This window comes from Myotis daubentonii, chromosome 1 (genome assembly GCF_963259705.1).
Source record: "Myotis daubentonii chromosome 1, mMyoDau2.1, whole genome shotgun sequence".
NCBI classification, from domain to species: Eukaryota; Metazoa; Chordata; class Mammalia; order Chiroptera; family Vespertilionidae; genus Myotis; species Myotis daubentonii.
In genome coordinates, this window is record NC_081840.1 from 136,536,817 (window position 1) to 136,560,077 (window position 23,261).

Below are 23,261 nucleotides of genomic sequence, written 5' to 3' on the forward strand. Positions count from 1 at the left end.
TTTTCCGTGTATTTTTTTGATGCAGTTGCTTCATTCTTCCTTTCTTTTTTTGTTAATCTTCACCAGAGGATATTTTCTCAATTGCTTTTCAGAGAGCGTGTAAGGAAGGGAGGGAAGGAAAGGGCTGGGGGGAGGAAGGGGAGAGAGAAAGGAGAGAGAGAAACATCGATGTGAGTGATTTCACGTCTACTGGTTGCCTCCTGGAAGCACCCCAACTGGGGGTGGAAATTGAACCTGCAGCCCAGGTACATGCCCTTAACCCTGTGACCCGCTAAAATCACTGGCCCAGGGCTCTTTTCCTTCCTTCCTTCCTTCCTTCCTTCCTTCCTTCCTTCCTTCCTTCCTTCCTTCCTTCCTTCCTTCCTTCCTTCCTTCCCTCCCTCCCTCCCTCCCTCCCTCCCTTGCTTCCTTTCCTTCCTTTCCTTCCTTTTTTTCCTTTCTTTCCTTTTTTTAAATAAGGGAAGTTTATTTAGAAAGTCACAGAGGTAGCCTGGCTGGTATGGCTCAGTGTTTGAGCATCGACCTATGAAGCAGGCGATCACGGTTGGATTCCTGGTCAGGGCACATGCCTGGGTTTCAGCCTTGATCCCCAGTAGGGGGTAGTACAGGAGGCAGCCGATCTGATTCTCTCTCATCATTGATGATTCTATCTCTCTCTCCCTCTCCCTTCCTTTGTGAAATCAATAAAAATATATTTAAAAAGAAAAGAAAGTCACAGAGGTAGAAGAAGTGAGTGGTAGAAAAAATAGGCTCAGAAAACAAATTATAGAAGCATAGGAAAGGCCCATGAAGGTAGGAAAGTAAAGGTATCTTGCCTAGAGGGGGAAAAGAGGTGGAGGGGAAAGGGTGTGGGTGTGATGGGAGGGAGCACTATGCAATTATTTTAATACTAAACCTTTTGAGTCAAATGTAGAGACATGCCATTGTAATAAATAATACAAAGACATTATCTTCCATTTACCCAGTTTCCCCAATGCTAACATCTTGAAGAACTATAGGACAATATCACCACCAGGATATTGAAATTAATATAGTTAACAGAATAATTCCATCACCACAAGGATCCTTCAGGTGCCCTTTTTTATAGCCACATCTGATTCTTTACACCACCAGGCTTAGTCCTTGGTAACCACTAATATATTATCCAGTTTTGTAATTTTGTTATTTCAAGGATGTTATATAAATGGAATCATGGAACATAATAACTTTGGGGGATTGGGTTTTTTCGCTCAGCATAATTCTCTGGTGATTCATCCAAGTGGTTGAATATATTAGTGGTTTGTTCCTTTTTATTCCTTAGTGTTCTTTGCTATGAGTAGAACATTAAGGAACAAACCACAGTTTGTTTAACCATTCATCTACTGAAAGATACCTCAGGTACTTCTAGTTGGTGGCTATTATGATAACGCTGTTATAAACATTCATGTGCAGGTTTTTGTGTGAATATAGGTCTTCATTTGTCTGGGATGCATATCCAGTTACACAGTTGCTGAGTTGTATGGTAGCTGCATGTTTAGTTTTGTTTTTTTTTAAAGAAATTGCCACAGTGCCCTGGCTGGTGTGGTTCAAGGTTGGATTCCCTGTCTCAATACATACCTATGTTGCCATTTCTGTCCTGGGTTGGGTGCATGGAGAGGTAACCGATGGATGTTTCTTTTTCTCTCCCCCTCCCTCTGTCTGTACTTCCCTCCCCTTCCTCTCTCTAAAATCAATAAAATAAAATAAAAAAATTGCCAAGGTTTTGTCCAGAGTGAGTGTACCATTTTACATTTCCATCAGAAATCTGTGAGCAATCATTGCCAGCATGTGACTTTGTAACTATTCTTTTTATTTAGTAACTAGAGGCCTGGTGCACGAAATTCATGCATGGGTAGGGTCCCTAGGCCTGGCCGGCAATCAGGGCCAATTGGGGCCTTCCTTTGTGCCACACTGCCCCCTGGTGGTCAGTGCACGTCATAGTGAGTGATCGAACTCCCAAGGGGACAATTTGCATGTTAGCCTTTTATTATATAGGATTTTAATGGATGTGTAGTGCTGTCATATGTGGTTTTAATTTGCATTTACCTAATGGCTGATGATGTGCTTATTTGCTATCTTTCTTTTTTCTTTTAATCCTACCTGAGGATATTTTTTCTTTATTTTTTTTTTAATGAAGCTTTTTGTTTTTTAAATAATTTTCATTGATTTCATAGAGAGAGAGAGAGAGAGAGAGAGAGAGAGAGAGAGAGAGAGAGAGAGAGAAACATCAATGATGAGAGGGAATCATTGATTGGCTGCCTCTTGCACGCCTCACACTGAGGATTGAGCCCACAACCCGGGCATGTGCTCCTGACTGGAATCAAACCTGGGAACCTTCAGTCCTCAGGCTGACGCTCTATCCACTGAGCCAAACCGGCTAGGGCTGTGGTTGGCAAACCTTGGCTCGTGAGCCACATGCGGCTCTTTAGCCCCTTGAGTGTGGCTCTTCCACAAAATACCACGTGCGGGAGTGCATGTACATTGCAATTGAAACTTTGTGGCCCATGTGCAGAAGTCGGTATTTTGTGAAAGAGCCGGTATTTTGAGCCGAGCCGCAGTTTGCCGACCACCGGGCTAGGGCAACTTCTGCCTATTAAAAAAAAAAAGAAGATATTCAGAGAGAGAGGAAGAGAGAGGGAGAGAAACATGCATGTGAGAGTGAAGCATTGTTCGACTGCCTCCTACATGCCCTCTCATGGAGATTGAACCTGAGACCTGGGCATGTGCCCTGACCGGGAATCAAGCCAGCAACCTTTCTTTCAGTGCCCAGGACATTGCCCAACCAACTGAGCTACACCGGCCATGGCATTTTTGCATATTTTCTGACTTGCTTTTTGCTTGCTTGTTTACCTGTTTATTTGTTTAGAAAAAAAATATATATATCCTATACTAATAAAAGAGAAAAATGGTAATTGGCGTACGACCGATACCTTTTTCATTGGCTAATCAGTGAGATATGCAAATTAACTGCCAACTAAGATGGCAGTTAACCGCCAAAAAAGATGGCGGCTAATTTGCATATTGCAGGCAGGATGGTACAGCACCATCAGAGAGCGGGTTGGGGGTGTGAGTGCCAGTGGTCGCCCAGGACCCGATCCGGCCGGCAAACCGGGACGCGAGCCGGCGGGGCGGCTGCGGCGTCTGCGGCGTCTGCGGCGTCTGCCTGCACTCATGCCCTCAACCCGGGAGTGCGGGTTGGGGGTGTGAGTGCCGGTGGTCGCCTGGGACCCGATCACGTGGGCCGGCAGGGCGACTCGCCCCCAACCCGCTCTCCCGCCCAGCAGGGGACCCTCATTTCCCCCCATCACTGGTTCTGCCCCCAGCCCAGGCCTGATACCTCTGTCAGAGGCATCAGGCCTGGGCTGGGGTCAACGCCTGAGGGCTCCCAGTATGTGAGAGGGGGCAGGCTGGGCTGAGGGACACTCCCCCCCCCCCACACACCCAGTGCATGAATTTCGTGCACCGGGCCCCTAGTGTATGTGTGTGTGTGTGTGTGTGTGTGTGTGTGTGTGTGTGTGTGTGTGTATCTTTATTGATTTCAGAGGAAGGGAGAGGGAAAGAGAGATAGAAACATCAATGATGAGAGAGAATCATTGATTGGCTTTCTCTTGCACGCCCCCTACTGGGGATCAAGCCTGCAACCCAGGCATGTGCCTTTGACCGGAATCGAACCCTTCATTCTGCAGGCTGACTGTCTATCCACTGAGCCAAACCAGCCAGGGTTGAAAACATATATTTTGAATTAGCTTGCTGGACTCAGTTTATTTTAGATATTCCAATTTTATTGGTAACATTCAAAAGCATCATTGACAGAGCCAGTCAAACATAGGCCTTCTTCTCTCCCTTGGGTCTAGGGTAAAGAATGAATCCTCATCAGTCCTTGCTATCCTTACTATCCCCATACTCTTTGTTCCTTCTTCAATCTTCTGGTGCATTAGTGGTTCCTTTGTTTATGTAATTTGCTCCTCAAATAGTGATTTTGCCATCATTTCCTTTTTTTTTTTTTTGCTGTAGAGCAGCGGTTCTCAACCTGTGGGTTGAGACCCCTTTGGGGGTCAAACGACCCTTTCACAGGGGTCGCCTAAGACCATCAGAAAACACATATATAATTACATATTGTTTTTGTGATTAATCACTATGATTTAATTATGTTTAATTTGTAACAATGAAATTGGGGGTCACCACAACATGAGGAACTGTATTAAAGGGTCACGGCATTAGGAAGGTTGAGAACCACTGCTTTAGAGCTTGACAGTTCTTTTTTTTTTTTTTTTTTAATTAAATCTTTATTGTTCAGATTATTACATTTGTTCCTTTTTTTTCCCCCCCATAACTCCCCTCCTCCCAGTTCCCGCCCCACCCTCCGCCCTCACTCCCCACCCACTGTCCTCATCCATAGGTGCACGATTTTTGTCCAGTCTCTTCCCACATCTCCCACACCCCTTTCCCCCCCAAGAATAGTCAGTCCATTCCCTTTCTATGTCCCTGATTCTATTATAATCAACAGTTCATTCTGTTCATCAGATTATTTATTCACTTGATTCTTAGATTCACTTGTTGATAGATGCATATTTGTTGTTCATAATTTGTATCTTTACCTTTTTCTTCCTCTTCCTCTTCTTAAAGGATACCTTTCAGCATTTCATATAATCCTGGTTTGGTGGTGATGAACTCCTTTAGCTTTTCCTTATCTGTGAAGCTCTTTATCTGACCTTCAATTCTGAATGATAGCTTTGCTGGATAAAGTAATCTTGGTTGTAGGTTCTTGGTATTCATCACTTTGAATATTTCTTGCCACTCCCTTCTGGCCTGCATAGTTTCTGTTGAGAAATCAGCTGACAGTCGTATGGGTATTCCCTTGTAGGTAACTGAGTTTCTTTCTCTTGCTGCTTTTAAGATTCTCTCTTTATCTTTTGCTCTTGGCATTTTAATGATGATGTGTCTTGGTGTGGTCCTCTTTGGATTCCTTTTGTTTGGGGTTCTCTGCACATCCTGGACCTGTAAGTCCATTTCTTTCACCAGGTGGGGGAAGTTTTCTGTCATTATTTCTTCAAATAGGTTTTCAATATCTTGCTCTCTCTCATCTTCTGGCACCCCTATAATTCGGATGTTGGTACGCTTGAAGCTGTCCCAGAGGCTCCTTACACTATCCTCGCATTTTTGGATTCTTTTTTCATTTTGCTTTTCCGGTTGGATGTTTTTTGCTTCCTCGCATTTCAAATCATTGACTTGATTCTTGCGCTCCTCTGGTCTGCTGTCGGGCGTCTGTATAATATTCGTTATTTCAGTCCGTGTATGCTTAATTTCTAGTTGGTTCCCCAATATAAGATCGAGGGTCTTATTAGTTTTCGTGTAGATCTCATTAAGTTTATCGGCAGCTTCTAAACAGTTCTTGAGAGACCTTAAAAGTGTGGTTCTGAACTCTATATCTTCCATTGACAATTTTGTCCTGTTTCTTTGTCTCCACATTTTGTTATGCTTCCTTGGTGCACCCCCTAGTGGTCTTTGTTCGCAGTCTTATAGATAAATCTTGATTGTTGTAGCTAATTCCAGGGAGGGTTTGACCTCCAGGCCAAGTGGCTATGAGAATCAGCTGTGTCAGCAGTGAGAGAACTTCTGTCCTCTAGGGAGGTGGTAATCTAGCCTTTGCCTGAGGCTATCCGGCAAATGGTTCTGCGCTGGGCTTGGGCGGGGCGGGTCGCACAGGATCAACAGAGTGGGCCGGAGAGAGCAGTTATGGCGGCTCTCAGTCCTGTCCCAAGGGGCTCTGCCTCTCTGAGTCCCAGTACCCGCTGCAAAGCTCGGAGAGAAAGCTGCACTCGCTCTGACCGAAGCCAGACAGTCCCGCTTCTCCCGTTTGAGTCTGGGTCCCTAAAGACTCGCCTGTATCTGGAGCTCAGAGTCTGCGACTCCCTCCCGATTGAAAACGCCAACCGCGCCCTCCGCCACCAGCCCGCTCCGCGCACTCCGCACCTCAGAATTTGACTTCAGCACTGCGCCTCCTCTGAGTGTCCGTATGCGTTTCTCTTTCCTCCTAGTTGTAGGACTTCCACTCAGCCAGCGTTCCTGTGGTTCTGGGTGATGTCCCTTCCGTTTTTTGGTTTCACTTTTGAAGTAGTTGTTCAAAGCAGCAAACTCCAGCGTTAACCTATGCCGCCATCTTGGTTCTATCGACAGTTCTTATATATTGTAGATATGAGTACTTTGTCAAGTCTGTGATTTGCTCTTTATTTTTTTTCCAGTGCTGGAACTTGTGTTTTTCCTCCTAATGGTCTTTTTTATACAGGCTTTAATTTTGTTGAAGTTCAGTTTATGAATTTTTCTTTTTATGATACATGCTTTTGTTGTAACATCTAATAACTTTCTCTAACTCTAAATTCCACCAAATTTCCTGTTTTCTTTTAAAAGTTTTATAGTTTTATGCTATACACTTAAACTTGTGATACATTTTGAGATCATATTTGTATAAGGTGTGAAACTCAGGTGAAGGGTTTTTGTGGGTTCTTTTCTCCTGTGGGTGTCCAAATGCTCAATGCCATTTGCTGAAAAAATTTCTCTGGCAGCTTTATACAGCTGGGAATTTTTGACTATTTTTCTGGGTTTTCTGTTCTGTTCTATTGATCTTGAATCTAGTTTTGTCTTGCCAAATTTGGGAATTTTTCAGCTGTTATTTATTTGAGCACTTTTCCAGTCTTACCTTATTTCTCCTCTCCTTTTTGGGGCACTGATGACTAAAAAGGATGGCTGCTTTTTTTGTTAGGGTCCCAAAGATCTGTGAGACTCTGTTTGTTTATTTTTTTCAGTCTATTTTCTCTCTGAAAGTTACATTAGGTAACTTTCATCTTTTTTTTTTAAGATTTTTTTTTATTGATTTCAGAGAGGAAGGGAGAGGTAGAGATAGGAACATCAATGGTGAGAGAGAATCATGGGTCGGCTGTTTCCTGCACGTCCCCTACTGGGGATTGAGCCCCCAACCCAGGCATTTGACCAGAATCAAACCTGGGACCCTTCAGTTCTCAGGCTGATGCTCTATCCACTGAGCCAAACCAGCTAGGGCACATTAGGTAACTTTCATTATGTCTTCTGGTTCACTGATTCTTTTAATCTCCTTTATACTGCTATTGAGGTCATCCATTGAGCTGTTTATTTTGCTTATTGTACTTTTCAGTTCTAAAATTTCCATTTGTTTTCTTTATGCCCTCAATTTTTTGTTGTTGAGGCTTTCTGTTTTTCATTTCTCTTGTTTCCTCATATCCTCATCAGATAATTCTGATATCTCTGTCAGAAGTCAAAATTACAAATATCTCAGTGTTGGCATCTGAGTGTCTTTTTCAGTTCAGTTCGAGATCTTCTGAGTTCTTGGTATGACAAATGTTTTTTTGAAACCTAAACATTTTTGTGACTTTGCATCTTATATAAAGCTGTTTTAGTTCACTTTCCCTGACATTTGTCTGACAAGGGAAGAGTACGGGTGCTATCTCCTTATGCCAGGTAGGGGATGAATTTCAAGTGCCCTACTTGGCCTCTGTTGACATTTGAGGGAAGCTGCTTGTTATTGCAGAGTAGACTTGGGAGTTATGGTTTCCTATCTGATCTCAAAGGATGTGGCCCCATTTACCACTGTGTGTTGGTGAAAGTCCTGACTTCTTGTTAGACTCTCTCTGACACCACACCCGTGGAGACACATTGTGGTGGGTTCCCTCTTTACTGCTGGATTGGGATGGACGTTCAGACTTCCCATTTTGTCTCCATTGACACCAGTGGGGGAAGTTCTCATAACAAGCCAGTAAGCATGAAAGTTCTGATTCCCTACTTAACCTGTTTTTACACTACCCCAGTAGCAGTTTTGGGATGACTCATAGTCTCACGTGGGTGAATGTCTAGGTTCCCCACTCAACCACTGAAGGCATAGAAAGGGGGTATTTTTGTGTGTGATATGGAGCTGCTGCTGTTTAAAAAAGTATTCTTTCTAACTAATATTCCCCCTTCCCAGTTTCTTACCGAGAGAGAGAGGCTCTTTTTGGAGGGGTCTGTGTTTGTTGGTGGTTTTGAGGTATTGACTTCTTCCATTTCAAGAATGGGATATTTTAGGTAAAAAGAAAACTCAGGGAACTCACTGCTCTGTTGTTCCTTGGGTCCTGTGGTCTCTACCTAATTTGCCTTCTTAACCACCTTTTAAAACATATTTGTTTTATTTATAACTAGAGGCCTGGTGCATGAAATTCGTGCACTTGGGGCGGCGGGGTGGGCTTCCCCAGCCTGGCCTGTGCCCTCTCACAGTGCAGGAGCCCCGCAATCTATCACCCCAAAGAGGTAGGCCCCGCCCACCCACCTGGGACTCCTCGATGGATTGCCCTAAAGAGGTAGGCTGGAGCTGGGGGTCCCGCCTCCGCGCCACGTGGAGCTGCGGGACCCCCAGGCTTCGCTGCGCAGAGCCGCCGGAACCCCCAGCATCGCCGCGTGGAGCTGCCGGGACCTGCCTCTGCACCGCGCACACAGCATCAAGTCCCCGCACACCTCGCTGCACACGCCCACTGTGCACACAGCCTCCTGGTGATGGATTGTGATAGTGTGAGGGCATCATGGTGTGACTGTGTGAGGGCATGATGACCATTTGCATATTAGCTCTTTATTATGTAGGATGTTCACAGTTTTTGTTTGTATTTTGGAATAGGAAAAAGTTTATCTACTCCATCCTTTCAGAAATGAAGTCTAGCCTTTGATTTCATTGAGTTTGCAGTATTTTTCTGTTTTATATTTCATTATTTTCTGCTCTGATCTTTTTTTTTTCCCCTGGCTGCCTCCTGCACACTCCCTACTGGGATCAAGCCCTCAGCCCGGGCATGTTCCTCAACTGGGAATCGAACCATGACCTACTGTTTCATGGGTTGATGCTCAACCACTGAGCTAAACCTCTTCTAGTTTCTTAAGGTACAAGATGAAGTCACTGATTTGAGTTCTAATATAGGCATTTAGTGCTATAAATTTCTCCCTCAATTATTGCTTTAATTTTCTTCCACAAATTTCGGTTTTACTTTTGTTTATTTAAATTCTTTTTTATTTCCTTTTTTAATTTCTTCTTTGATCCATTGCTTACTTATTTATTCTAAATATTTAGGGATTTTACACTGATTTCTAAAATTGGTCAGAGAAAATTTTTGTATGTATGACCCAAAACTTAAAAATTTATTGAGTTATTTCATGGCCTGATATGATCTCTTGGTGAGTGTTTCATTTGTCCTTGAACAGAATGTGTATTCTAGTTTGTGTAGAGTGTTCTGTAAATGTTACTTCATGTCAATTTGGTTGTGGATATTCTGGTAGATAATATTGTTCAAGGATCTGTATCATCACTGATTTTCTGTCTACTGGTTCTATCAGCTATTGAGAGAGTTCTTTTGAAATCTCTAAATGTAATTGTGGATGTTTAAATTTCTTCTTGTAGTTATTTTTACTTTATGCATTTTGAAACTCTTATTCAAATAGTGAGTAAATGTTGAGGATTTTTGTATCTTCTTAATGAGTTAAACCCTTTATCTTTGTGAAATGGCCCTCTTTTTTGATAATTTTTTGATTTTCAAATCTACTTTACATGAAATTAATATAATCATTTCAATTTTCTTTTGATTTTGCAGTACGTAATAGGACCTTTTTCTCTGGCTGCTTTTTAAAGATTTTTGCTTTATTTGGTTTTAGGTAATTTGATCATGATATAGTGTGCTTTACATTGTTTCATGGTTCTGTTGCTTACTGTTTATTTAAAGAGTACTTTGTTCTTTGTTGATAATTATCATTAAATATGGCAAATTATTGGCATTATTTCTTCAGACTTTCGTTTTCTGTATTTATCTCCCGTGGCTCCAATTACAAGTATTTTGGCCTCTTGAAGTTATCTCACAGCTAACTTATGCTTTATTCCTTTTTTAAGGTATTTTTCCCTCTGGGTTTCATTTTAGTTAGTAACTATTACTTGGCTTCATGTGCTGTAAATCTCATACAGTATGTTTTTTTATCTTAGACCTTGTAATTTTCATCTCCAAATGTCCAATTTTTTTTTATTCTTGGATGTATTTACTTAACATGTTTAGTGTTTCCTCTAGTTTCTTAAACATATGGAATGTATTCATAATAATTGTTTTAAAGGACTTGGGTGCCTGGCTGGCATGGCTCAGTGGTTGAGCATTGACCTATGAACCAGGAGGTCACAGTTTGATTCTCGGTCAGGGCACATGCCCGGGTTGCGGGCTTGATCCCCAGTGCTGGGCATGCTAGAGGCAGCTGATCGATGACTCTCTCATCATTGATGTTCCTATCTCTCTCTCCCTTCCTCTCTGAAATAAAAAATATATTTTTAAAAAAAGGACTTGGGTAATAATTCTATCTATGTTATTTTAAGATTTGTTGATTTTTGTTTCATTAGGGGTATAATTTCCTGTATCTGGGTATGTCTTTATTGACTTTTAGTCATTATGAATTTTACCTTGTTTGGTTCTCTGTTTTTGTATGCCTAAAAATATTTTTTGACTTTGTTCTATGACATGGTTAATTTACTGAAAAATAGTTTGTTCCTTTTAGGTTTTGTTTTTGTTTTGTTTGACAGACCAGAGCTATGTTTAGGGTTAAATTTTCCCTCCTCCTGAGGCATTACCCTTCTTAGTACTCTGATGTGATATGAATTACTAGGTTTTGCATTCTGGCTTTTGGGAACAAGCATTATCTGCATCCTTGTATGAATTCTGGGTGCTATTACTTCTAAATCTTTTGGTGGTTCTCTCCCTAGACTTGAATAGGTTTCTCACATGCATGGCTGATTAGTTAGTTACTCAACATATTCTAGGATCAGCCTCTGTAGATCTCTTCATTTTTCTCTCTCTCCTCAGCTCTCTACTCAGTGCTGGTCTCCCTTGTGAGGTCTAGCCACCTTGGCTTCCTTGGACTCGCAGCTCCATTTCCACACCTTGGGGAGACAGGCCCTGCCTGGGTTTCTTCTCCCTGTTCCACCGCCTGGAAACTCTCAAGGCAGTAAGCTGGCAAATGTATGGCTCATGTCATTTGTTTCTTGTCTCCTAGGAATCACTGTCTTTCATTATTTGTTGTCTAAAAACTTTAGTGCTAATTTTTCATACATTTTGTTAGGTTTTTATTACTTCATACAGAAGGCTAAATCTGGCCCCTTTTACTCCCATCTTGACTAGAACTGGTTTTATTTTGCAATTTTTAATGACTAGTGATATTGAGTACATTTTATTTGCTTATTGATCATTCATGTGTTTTCTCGTATGAAGAATTTGTTCAAACCTTTAGCCCTTTTCCTTCTTTCTCTCTTTTCTTTTTCTTTCTTTCTACTTTGTTTGTCTTTTTTTTTTTCTTTTTGAGTTGGAGAACTTCTTATATGTCCTGGATATGCCAGTGTTTTGTTAGATAAATATTTTGTAAGTACTTTCTTCAAGTCTGTGGTTTCCTATTTTCTTAACTATGGCTTTTAATGAGCAGAAATATTTAAGTCTAATTTATCAGTTTTTTCTTTTATAGTTATTGCTTACTGTGAGCTAAGACACTTTTGGCTAACCCTGAAGTCATGAAGGTAATTTCCTTTGTTTCCTCAAAAACTTTTTGTTTTTTGCTAATTTATATTTAGGTCTGTGATGCATCTCAAATTAAGTTTTATAGGTTTTAATTTTTGAGAATGAATATCCAATTGTTTCTGCAACTCTCCTTTTCTCATTGGATTGCTTTGGTAAAACATAACATGGCTGCATAAGTGAGCTCTATTTGAGGAATCTTTATTCTGTTTCTTTGATCTGTTTGTCTATCCTTATATCATTTACCACATTATTTTGATTATTTTTAACTGCATAGGAAGTCTTTTAGTCAGATTTGCAAATCCTTCAACACTTTTCATCTTTTCAAGATTGCTTTGCATATTCTAAGTCCTTAGTACTTCCATATAAATTTTAATATTAGTTTTTCCATTTCCAGAAAGGCTGATGTGATTATGATTACAATTGCTTTGAACCTATAGATCTTTTTGAGGAGAATTGACATGTTAACAATGTTGAATCTTCCTATTTACTAGCATGGTATGGATCGCCATTTATTTAGGTTATCTTTCCCTAACCGGTTTGGCTCAGTGGATAGAGCGTCGGCCTGCGGACCGAAGGGTCCCGGGTTCAATTCCGGTCAAGGGCATGTACCTTGGTTGCGGGCACATCCCCAGTAGGAGGTGTGCAGGAGGCAGCTGATCCATGTTTCTAACTCTCTATCCCTCTCCCTTCCTCTCTGTAAAAAAACCAATACAATATATTTAGGTTATCTTTGCTTTTTTTCCAAGCAAAAATTTTGTGGTTTTTAATCTTTGGCCTTATATGTCTTTTTATTTTTCAATATTTTATGTGATTGTGTAAGTGGTTTTAAAGAATTCAGTTTTTAATTATTTGTTCTTAGTATATGGCAGTAGAATTGACTTATGTATATTGACCTGTGTCATACAACCATACTTACATTAATCCTGTGAGATTTTTGGTGATAACTTAGCTTTTTCTAGTACATGATAATGTCATAAAACTTTACCTCTTTCCAATTTGTATTTTTTTTTAAAAAAATTTCTTCCTTTATTACATATACTTAAATCTTGTTCTCATTCATTGGGGGAAGCATTCAGTTTTGTACCATTAATTATGATGTCAGCTGTAGGCTTTTTATTGATGATTGTTACCAATTTGTTTTAAATATTGATTTCATTATTATTAAGAATCAGAAGGACTGCCATTGAAATGATAGTTTGTTATATTCAAAGATCCCTAGAGAAGGAGTTACACCAAGGAAGCCATATGGGTTAGTTAGGCAGAAGGAACAAAAGGGAAAAAGTAAAGGCAGGAACCTTTATTTTGGTTTTTGTGGGAAGAAATAGATAAGGAATGGTCATCAGGTTTAGGATTATCTAGCTCGAATAATTTCAAGGACTCTGGGGGCATAGGGACTTTGCCTAGTTGTCTGGTACCTAGCCCTGCGGTGATCAGGGCAGGGAAATATAGTGGCTGGAGTATAAAATAAAGACGGTTGGGGGTATGGGCTCTGGATTGGTTGCTTTGCATATAAGGTTGTTCCAAAAAACTGTATACATACTTTAACAGCTGATAGCTCAATTTTAAAAATGAAATGTATTTTCATAAATACTGCCTTTATAATTATTTAAGGTGTATGTATACATTTTTTGGGGGGACACTCTATATATGAAAGTTAGCTGGGGAGTTTGTTTGCTGTCTCCAGGAATTAGAGCCAGTCTTCGGAGGGAGGGGCAGTTCCTCATTAGCAGGCCCCAAAGTATCAAATATCAAAATGAAAAGATATGATTAATATACTGGTTGAGTAAGATTTATTCCTAGTTTTCTGGCAGTTTATAGTTGGATTTATATGTGTGTGTGTGTGTGTGTGTGTGTGTGTGTATATTTACACACACACACACATATATGTATTTATATATGTATATATATTTTAAAAAATATTTTTTTATTGGTTTCAGAGAGGAAGGAAGAGGAAGAGATAGAAACATAATGATGAGAGAGAATCATTGATCAGCTGCCTGCTGCATGTCCCATTAGGGATCAAGCCTATAACCCGGGCAATGTGCCCTTGACCAGAATTAAACCCGAGCCCCTTCAGTCTACATGCCGATGACTTTCTATCCATTGAGCCAAATTGGCTAGGGCCATATATATATATATATATATATATATATATATATATATATATATATATATATATATATATAATTTTTTTTAATGAGTTTTTTTGTTAGTTTGTTTTAGAGAAAGAGTGAGAGTGTGAGAGAGAGAGACATCAATTTGTTGTTTCACTTATTTATGCATTCAATGATTGATTCTTGTATGAGCCCTGACTGGGAATTGAACTCACAAACTTGGCATATTGGGATAATGCTCTAATCACCTGAGCTACCAGCCAGGTCCTGAATGGATATTTTTTGTCAAATGCTTTTTCTTCATCTGTTGAGATGATTATATATTTTAAAAAATAAATATGGTAAATTTCATTGTTTTTATTTTCAAATGTTATAACAGTCTAGTATTTCTGGGATAAACTTTACTTGGTTACAGTGTATTACCCTTTTTATATATTGCTGGATTTAAATTCCTAATAGTTTATTAAATATTTTTGCATTTATGTACATGAGGAATGTTAGTCTGCAATTGTTTTTGTAGTTTCAGGTTTTAGTATTATTCATATATTCATTAATATTATATTCATGCTGAACTTTGAAAATGATTTTGGAATTAGTCTCTATTTTTTGAAAGTATTTGTTTTCTGAAAGTGATGCTATTTCTTCTTTGGTGATATGAAGGAATTTACCAGTGAAAAATTTTGAGGAAGGATTTTGATAATGAATTCAATATAAAGGTTTCTTTAAATATTTGTTTCATCTTATCAATTTTGGTAAGTTGTATTTGTCAGGGAAGTTTTCCATTTCATCCAAGTTGTTGATTAGTGTAAAATTATTAATAATCTTTTGTCCTTTTAATATCTATTGGTTCTATAGTGATAATTTCTTCTTTATTCCTTATATTGGTTATTTGTGTGTGTGTGTTTAATATTTTTATTGATTTCAGAAAGGAAGGGGTAGATAGATAGAAACATCCATGATGAGAGAGAATCATCGATTGGCTGCCTCCTGGATGCCCCCTACTGGGGATCGCACCCTCAACCAGGGCATGTGCCCTTGACCGGATTCAAACTCCGGACACTTCAGTCCACAGGCCTACTATGCTTTATCCACTGAGCCAAACCAGCTGGGGCTATTTATTGATTTTTTAAAATCTAGTTTTGTTAATTACCAAGAGAGAAATGTTAACATACTGTACTATGTTTGTGGAATTGTGTATTTATCCCTTTACTTGTGACAGTTTTGCGTCATCTATTTTGAATCATTGTTATGAGGTACATATTTATGTCCTCATTATTTGATGCTTATGAGTCTCAACATTTGATGCCATTACATGCTTGGATTTAGGTCTACCATTTTAGTAGGTTTTTTTCTGTTTGTCTGGTTTTTTAAAAATATATTTGAAAATTAGTATTAAAAACACTTTTAATGTCCTAACCCAGTGGTCGGCAAACTCAGTCAACAGAGCCAAATATCAATAGTACAACGATTGACATTTCTTTTGAGAGCCAAATTTTTTAAACTTAAACTATATAGGTAGGTACATTGTTTATTAATTAGGGTACTCCTAAGCTGGCCTTTGCTAAAAACGTCCTCAATCTGATTGAGGTACATTCGCTGAGGTCGACCCCTTTCAACTCTCCCATCCACACTCGTCTTGTATACTTGTTTCGTCTGTCTCCTTTCCGAAAACCGACTTCTGCGCATGGGCCACAAAGTTTCAATCGCACTGTATGTGCACGCCCGCACGTGGTATTTTGTGGAAGAGCCACACTCAAGGGGCCAAAGAGCCGCATGTGGCTCACGAGTCGCGGTTTGCCGACCACTGCCCTAACCACTTTGGCTCAGCGGATAGAGCGTTGGCCTGCGGACTGAAGGGTCCCAGGTTCGATTCAGATCAAGGGCATATACCTTGGTTGTGGGCACATCCCCAGTAGGGAGCGTGCAGGAGGCAGCTGATCGATGTTTCTGTCTCATCGATGTTTCTAAATCTCTATGCCTCTCCCTTCCTCTATGTAAAAAAATCAATAAAATATATATTTTTAAAAAAGTTTTAATGATAAAATTCACACATATAGTGTACAATTCAGTGTTTTTTAGTATATTTACAAAATTGTGAAACCATTATTATAATCAGTTTTAGAATATTTTCATTACCTCAGAAAAAGCTCTGTGTCGATAATTCAGCCTTTTAAAGGGTACAATTCATTGTTTTTTAGTATAGTCACAGAATTGTACAGTCATTACTATAATCAATTTAAGAATATTTTCATCACCTCAGAAAAAGCTCTGTGCCCATTAGCACCCACTATCCATTACCCAGCCTCTCCAGTCCCTGGAAAACATGAATCTACTTTTTGTCTCTGTTCTGGACATTTCATATAAATGGAATCGTACAATACTTGGTATTTTGTGAATGCCTTTTTTTCTCTTAACGTGTTTAGGGTTCGCTTATGTTGTAGCATGTATTAGAACTTTATTTCTTTTTATTGCCAAACAACATTCCCTTGTATGGATATACCACATTTTATATTCTCATTAATTAATTGATGGATATTTAAGTTGTATCTACATTTTGGCTGTTATGAATAAATCTGTTATGACCATTTGTGTACAAACTTTTACGTATAAATCTGTTTTTATTTCTTTTGGGTTTAGAGTTTTTGATCAAGCTTGTGGTAACTATATTTAACCATTTGATGAACTGCCAATGCAGCTATCCCACCAGCAATATATGAGGGGTCTAATTTCTCCATATCCTTGCCAACAGGATATATTTAAACATTTTTTTATCTTTAAATCTTTATTGTTGAAAGTATTACATATGTCCCCCTTTCCCCCCCATTGGTCCCTTCTGGCCCATACCCAACCCTCCACCCCAGGCCTTCTACTACACTGTTGTCTGTGTTCATGGGTTATGTATATATATATGCAAATAACTTCTTTGGTTGATCTCTTCCCACCCACCCATCCACCTTGGCCTTCCCTCTGAGATTCAGTAGTCTTGTTCCATGCTTCTGTATCTCTGGATCTCTACTGTTCATCAGCTTATTTTGTTCATTGGTTTCCATATGTGAGTGAGATTATGTGATACTTGTCATTCTGTGACTGGCTTATTTCGCTTAGCATAATACTCTCCAGGTCCCTCCATGCTGTCTCAAAGGGTAAGAAATCCTTCATTTTTATTGCTGCATTGCCGGGAGCCGGTCCATCCTTGCTGTTTCAAGGGACCTGGCATATATAGCATACGGTTCTTAATATGTTTGCTCACCTTCTTGGCGCTGTGTTTTAACCAAGGTCACCTCTCTGAGAAAGGTTGAATCCCCAGGTAGGGATTTTCCTCTGAAGTTAGGGAGGGGATGAAACTCCTTAACTAAGTGCCAGGCGGGTAGTTAATCAATTTAACTACAAACAATCATGCTTAAGCTACATAATCTTTACTCCCTGGAATGGAGATAAGAAACGCCCTAACCTTTGTAATAGAAATTGACAGGATTAGAATCAACTGGTATAAATACAGATGCAACAAGACAACAACAGACAGAATTTAGAACACAGAACTTAGAACACAGAATTCAGAAGACAGAACCTACACGGAGCCTGGAGACAGAAGAACTTCGCTGGAGAGAACATGGCAAAAGATCCTGGACTGAACCTGACTATAGAACATGGCAAGAGAACCTGACTAGAACCTGGTGATTGGACCTGGCTGGAGAACCTGCAGAACCTGGCTGGAGATCCTAACCAGAACTTGGCTGGAGATCCTGTCTAGAGATCCTGGCTAGGCTGCTGATCAACTGAACACTGTCTCCATGTCATTCCTCCTTTGCCGACTCTGTCCACACCTTTGGGGACCCCTGGACCCGCTGGGCCTGGACCCCGGCACTGCATAGTATTCCAAGGTGTAAATATACTATAGCCTTTTTACTAATATAACTAGAGACCTGGTGCACGAATTCGTGCATGGGTGGGGCCCCTAGGCCTGGCTGGCGATCAGGGTTGATCTGGGCTAGGACTGTTGGGGCCTGCCAGCTGGGGGGAGAAGACAGGGTACAGGAGGTTGGCCGCCACCAGCCCCAAGGAGGGAGCCAGCCCTCAGCCCCCCTGGGAAAGGGGCCGCGTCTGCTGCTACTCACCTCTGGTTCCCTGTCCCAGCCCGGGGCCCAAAGGCCCCGGTGAGGTTGGGAGAGGAGGTGACAGTCGCTGGGCCTGGTGTGGAAGGAATGGACTGCATTGAACATCTGCCCCCTGGTGGTCAGTGTGCCGTCATAGCAACTGGTCAACCCATTGTTCCGTCGTAACGGTTATTTAGGCATATATATATATATAGATAGATAGATAGATAGATATAGATATAGATATAGATATAGATATAGATATAGATATAGATATAGATATACTAGAGGCCTGTTGCAGGAAGATTCCTGTAAGAATAGGGCTTACTATGGCTGGAGCAAAGCAGAGAAGGGAGCAAAACCTGCTGAGGTGGGCTTCGCTCCCGCCCCCAGCCGCTCCAGCTTGGTGGGTTTTCCCAACCCGCACCCAGCCGCTGCAGCTGGGTGGGTTTTCCCAACCCGCACCCAGCCGCTCCAGCTGGGTGGGTTTGCCCAACCTGCACCCAGCCGCTCCAGCTGGGTGGGTTTGCCCAACCCGCCCCCAGCTACTGCAGCTGGGTGGGTTTTCCCAACCCGCACCCAGCCGCTCCAGCTTGGTGGGTTTGCCCAACCGCACCCAGCCGCTGCTGCTGGGTTTTCCCAACCTGCTCCCAGCTGCTCCAGCTTGGTGGGTTTGCCCAACCGCACCCAGCCGCTGCTGCTGGGTTTTCCCAATCTGCTCCCAGCCACTCCGTCTTGGTGGGTATGCCCAACCCTCCCCCAGCAGCTCTGGCTTGGTGGGTTTGTCCAACCTGCGCCCAGCCACTCAGTCTTGGTGGGTTTTCCCAACCTGCCCCCAGCCGCTCCGTCTTGGTGGGTATGCCCAACCCTCCCCCAGCCGCTCCGGCTTGGTGGGTTTGTCCAACCTGCCCCCAGCCGCTCCGTCTTGGTGGGTTTGCCCAACCTGTGCCCAGCCACTCAGTCTTGGTGGGTTTTCCCAACCTGCCCCCAGCCGCTCCATCTGGGTGGGTTTTCCCAGCCCGACCCAGCCACTCCAGCTTGGTGGGTTTTCCCAACCCACCCCCAGCCGCTCCAGCTGGGTGGGTTTGCCCAACCTGCCCACAGCCACTGATGCTGGGTTTGCCCAACTCGCCCCCAGCTGCTCCGGCTTGGTGGGTTTTCCCAACCCGCCCCCAGCTGCTCCAGCTTGATGGGTTTGCCCAACCCTCCCTCAGCCACTGCTGCTGGGTTTTTCCAATCCAATCCCAGCTGCTGTGGCTGGGTTTCCCCTCCCGCTTCCTGCCTCTACAGCCTTGGCTCCTTTACTGTGTCCGTGGCCTCTACTTTGCTCCCTTCTATAGCCCTTGGCTTCCATGTTGTCTTCAGTCTTTGCTCAGAGCCAGTATATGCAAATTAACCACCATCTTGGTTGGCAGTTAATTTGCATATTGCCCTGATTAGCCAATGGGAAGGGTAGCGGATGTACGGCTAATTACCATGTTTCTCTATTATTAGATAGGATATATATATGTATATATATATATATATGTATGTATATATGTATGTATAATGAATAAAGAGTTCAACTTAATTCTTTTACATGTAGATAAGTTTTAACATAACTTTTGTAAAGTTATTTCTCTTTGTATTAGTTTCTTAGCATCCCTTTAGTAACCCTGTATAATAAAAGAGAAACATGTAAATTGACTGTTCCTCTGCTACGCTCACCAGCCAATCAGGAGTCAGTACGCAAATTAACCTGACAAAGATGGCGGACCTGTGGGCAGCACGCACGTGCACAGGCGCTGAGCGGCTGGGGGCAGGCATCCCGTCCCGCCCCGCCCTGGCCGCTCTGCGCCGGTGGGCAGTGCGTGCAGGCGCTGAATGGCTGGGGTAGGACGGTGCAGGACACCTGGCTTCTGCCCCGCCCTGGCTGCTCCGGGCTGGTGCGCACCGCGTGGAGGCAAGGAGCGGTTGGGGCGGGGCAGGACGCCTGGCTTCTGCCCCCGTTACTCCGGGCAGGTGAGCAACATGCGCCGGCGTCACGCCTCGCCCAGGCTGATCTGGGCTGGTGAACAGCGTGGGCCGGTGAACAGCGCATGCTGGCATCCCGCCCCGCCCAGGCCGCTCTGGGCCAGTGAGCAGCGTTTGTGGAGAGCCTCTGGGCAGGGAAGGCGGGCCGGCGGAAGGCAGCCTGTACTCCCCACACGGCAGAGGTGGCAGCCATGAGCGCGCCAAGTGGAGCCTGAGGGCCGAGCTGAAGTAGCGCCTGCAGGCCATCAGCACCGAGGAGTGACTGCGCAAGTCCCGCCTCCTGGCCCAGAAGGTGTGCGATCACAGGGACAGCCACCGTGGCAGGCCAGATTGACGTCCTCCTGGCCACACCACGGGGGTTTGCGGATCTGCGAAGCCACAGGCCTCCGGTGCGCACATCCTCTCCTCCCACCCTGGCGTGTGAACGTCCCCCCAACGAGCTGTCGCCCTTGCACACTGGCAACAGTCCCGGACCAAGGCGTGTGCAAGTTCCTCCCGCAAATCCGCCGCACTTCCATCAACCCCAGCATGCCTACGTCCCCCACAGGACATGCGCACGTCCCCTCCAGCATCCTTTGGAGAGTGTCTGGGTGTTCTGGGTGCTGAGGGTGGGCGCCTGTGAGATGACAGTGAGAGGGCAGAGTGGTGATGCCCTGTTCCTGGAGAGGCCAGTGGAGCGACGAGATCACCTCTGTGGGGCTAATGCAGGTGCTGAGGCTGGAGCAGGTGCAGACACACCTGGTGGGTGTGGGCAGCCCTTGCTGAGGTGCCTTCAGTCAGTGTTCAAGATCAAGAACCCAGAGGAGGTGAGGAGTTCCATCCTCTCAATGAAATGGTGGGATAGTAGGGGCGACTGCAGAGGAGGAATGTGCACTTTGGGTGCCAGCACCCATGAGTGAAGGCTGCACTGACTGAGCCTTGCTCGCTTGGGGACTAGCGCACTCCTGCTGGGTAGTGGGTGACAGGACATGCTTTTCCGAGTTAATGAGAGAGAACATTGATTCTCTCGCTGCCCGGGAATTTGGAAAGTGAAGTGGGGAGTGAGTGAGGTTCCCTGTCTGGGGCTTCCAAATCTGCTTGTTGGTTCCTTTCTCCGCTGACTAGAGATATACAGGGTGTCCCCCCAAAATGTATACACACTTTGAATACCTATTAATTCCAATGGGTTTAAGCATGAAAAGAAAGAAACAACAATGGAGCTGTCATCTGTTAAAAGTGTGGGCACAAACCCGCAGTCGGACATTCCCCGAGGGGTCCCAGATTGGAGAGGGTGCAGACCAGACTGAGGGGCCCCTGCCCCCCGTGCACAAATCTCGTGCACCGGGCCTCTAGTTTCAATACACAGTATATAGCATACCACTTATAGTTAACATTGTACCACTTTTTGTAAAGTGTAGAAAACTTGGAGCCTTCAGAGATTCTTTTACATCACCTCTGCCTGCTGTCAGTTATATTATTGTCATATGTATTAGATCTACATATATTATACAACCCAGAAGATGACATAATTTTTGCTTTCAATAGTATGTATTTTTAAAAATAATATTTTTTATTATTTTTTTTAGAGAGGAAGGGAGAAGGATAGAGAGATAGAAACATTAATGGAGAGAAATAGCATTGATCACCTGCCTTCTGCATGCCCCCTACTGGGGATCGAGCCCACAACCTGAGCATGTGCCTTCACTGGGAATTGAACTGGTCACCTCTTGGTTCCTGGGTTGATGCTCAACTAATAAGCCACACTGACTGGGCAATAACATGTATTTTAAGTAATAAGACCTAGAAGTATTTTATAGTTACCCAGATATTTACTGTTTGGGGTCCTCTTCTTTGCTTCCTGAAGGCTTGCATTTCCATCTAGTACCATTTCCCTTAATTTTGATGACTTATTTTAGTCTTTATCGTAGCCCATGCCTACTGATGATTAATTCTGTTTCTTTTATATGTAAAAACCCATTTTACCTTCATTTTTGAAGGATATATTAGTTAAATACAGAATTCTGGTTTGACAGTTCTTTTTCTTCAAATACTTTAAAGATGTTATTTTCTTCCCTTTTTGCTTCTGTAGTTTACGATGAGAAAGCAGTCATTTATCCAGTTACTGTTCCGCTGTATTTGATGTGTCATTTTTCTCTTCGCTGCTTTCAATACTTTTCCCCTTGTTTTCTTTTCAGTAAGTAGTTTGGTTACTTGAGGTTCATTGAGCTTCTTGAATCCATAAATATGTCCTTCGAATTGAGGAAGTTTTCATATATTATGTGTTCTAAATTTTCTTTCCCACTGTATTCTCACATTTATTTATTTATTCACCCCTCCCTTCCCCCACCTTCTAGGTCAGTGATGGCGAACCTTTTGAGCTCAGAGTGTCAGCATTTTGAAAAACCCTAACTTAACTCTGGTGCCGTGTCACATATAGAAATTTTTTGATATTTGCAACCATAGTAAAACAAAGGTGTATATTTTTGATATTTATTTTATATATTTAAATGCCATTTAACAAAGAAAAATCAACCAAAAAAATGAGTTCGTGTGTCACCTCTGACACGCGTGTCATAGGTTCGCCATCAGTGCTCTAGGCCTTCAGTTATACAGACTTCTTGGTACTGTTCAGTATGTTCTGGAAGCTCTTTTCCTTTTTTTCACAATTTTCTTTTTCAGATTAGATCTTATATATTAATGTAGCTTCAATATTCTATTTCACTTATTATAGGTGCATTTTCATTTATCTCTCAGAATCCTCCTATATAATCCTATCTAATAAAAGAGAAACATGGTAATTGGCGTACGACCGCTACCCTTCCCATTGGCTAATCACGGCGATATGCAAATTAACTGTCAACTAAGATGGCAGTTAACCGCCAACAAAGATGGCGGCTAATTTGCATACTGCAGGCAGGATGGGACAGCGCCATCCTGCCTGCCCCTCCGCCATCCAGGCCTGCTATCTGTGACCTGGATGGCGGGCGACCCAACCCAGGGCTGGCGGGGCGTGACCGCAGCTGTCCCCTACTGGCCAAGACCCCAACCGGCTCTCCCGCCGGCAGACCGGGGCTGGTGGGGCGGCTGTGGCGTCTGCCTGCAGTCACGCCCCCAACCTGCTCCCGCCGGCAGACCCGGGCTATCTTGGGGCAGCTGCGGCGTCCACCTGCAGTCACGCCCCCAACCCCCGAGAGCGGGTTGGGGCGTGAGTGCAGGCGGACGCCCCCGACTCGCATTCCCGCTGGCAGACCGGGACTTGCGGGGCAGCTGCGGCATCCGCCTGCAGTCACGCCCCCAACCCGCTCTCCTGGCAGTCTGGGGAGCTAGGGGTCCCTTGCCCAGGCCTAAAGCCTTGGTCAAAGACGTTAGGCCTGGGCAGGGGTGGAGCCTGCAATCTGGGGAGCTGGGGGTCCCCTGCACAGACCTAACGCCTTGGCCAGAGGCATTAGGCCTGGGCA

General features: G+C 43.1%; 1 protein-coding gene and 1 non-coding gene across 17 annotated transcripts in view; one reads left to right on the plus strand and one right to left on the minus strand.

Annotated features, from left to right (window-relative positions):
* MLLT10 (MLLT10 histone lysine methyltransferase DOT1L cofactor) overlaps positions 1–23,261 on the plus strand; it is a 242,830-nt gene that overhangs the window by 30,548 nt on the left and 189,021 nt on the right. Inside the window, exon 1 of one of the 16 annotated variants that reach the window (XM_059660751.1) lies at positions 11,579–11,602. The exons of the other annotated variants lie outside the window; for them this stretch is intronic. Coding sequence (XP_059516734.1) covers positions 11,597–11,602 — 6 coding nt within the window. The 5' untranslated portion in view covers positions 11,579–11,596. Of the gene's footprint in view, positions 1–11,578; positions 11,603–23,261 lie in introns of those variants that run through there. 16 annotated transcript variants of the gene reach the window in all.
* Positions 3,948–4,013, minus strand: LOC132224406 (small nucleolar RNA SNORD42). Its single transcript, XR_009450674.1, has one exon. It is a non-coding gene; the product is annotated as a small nucleolar RNA SNORD42 (small nucleolar RNA).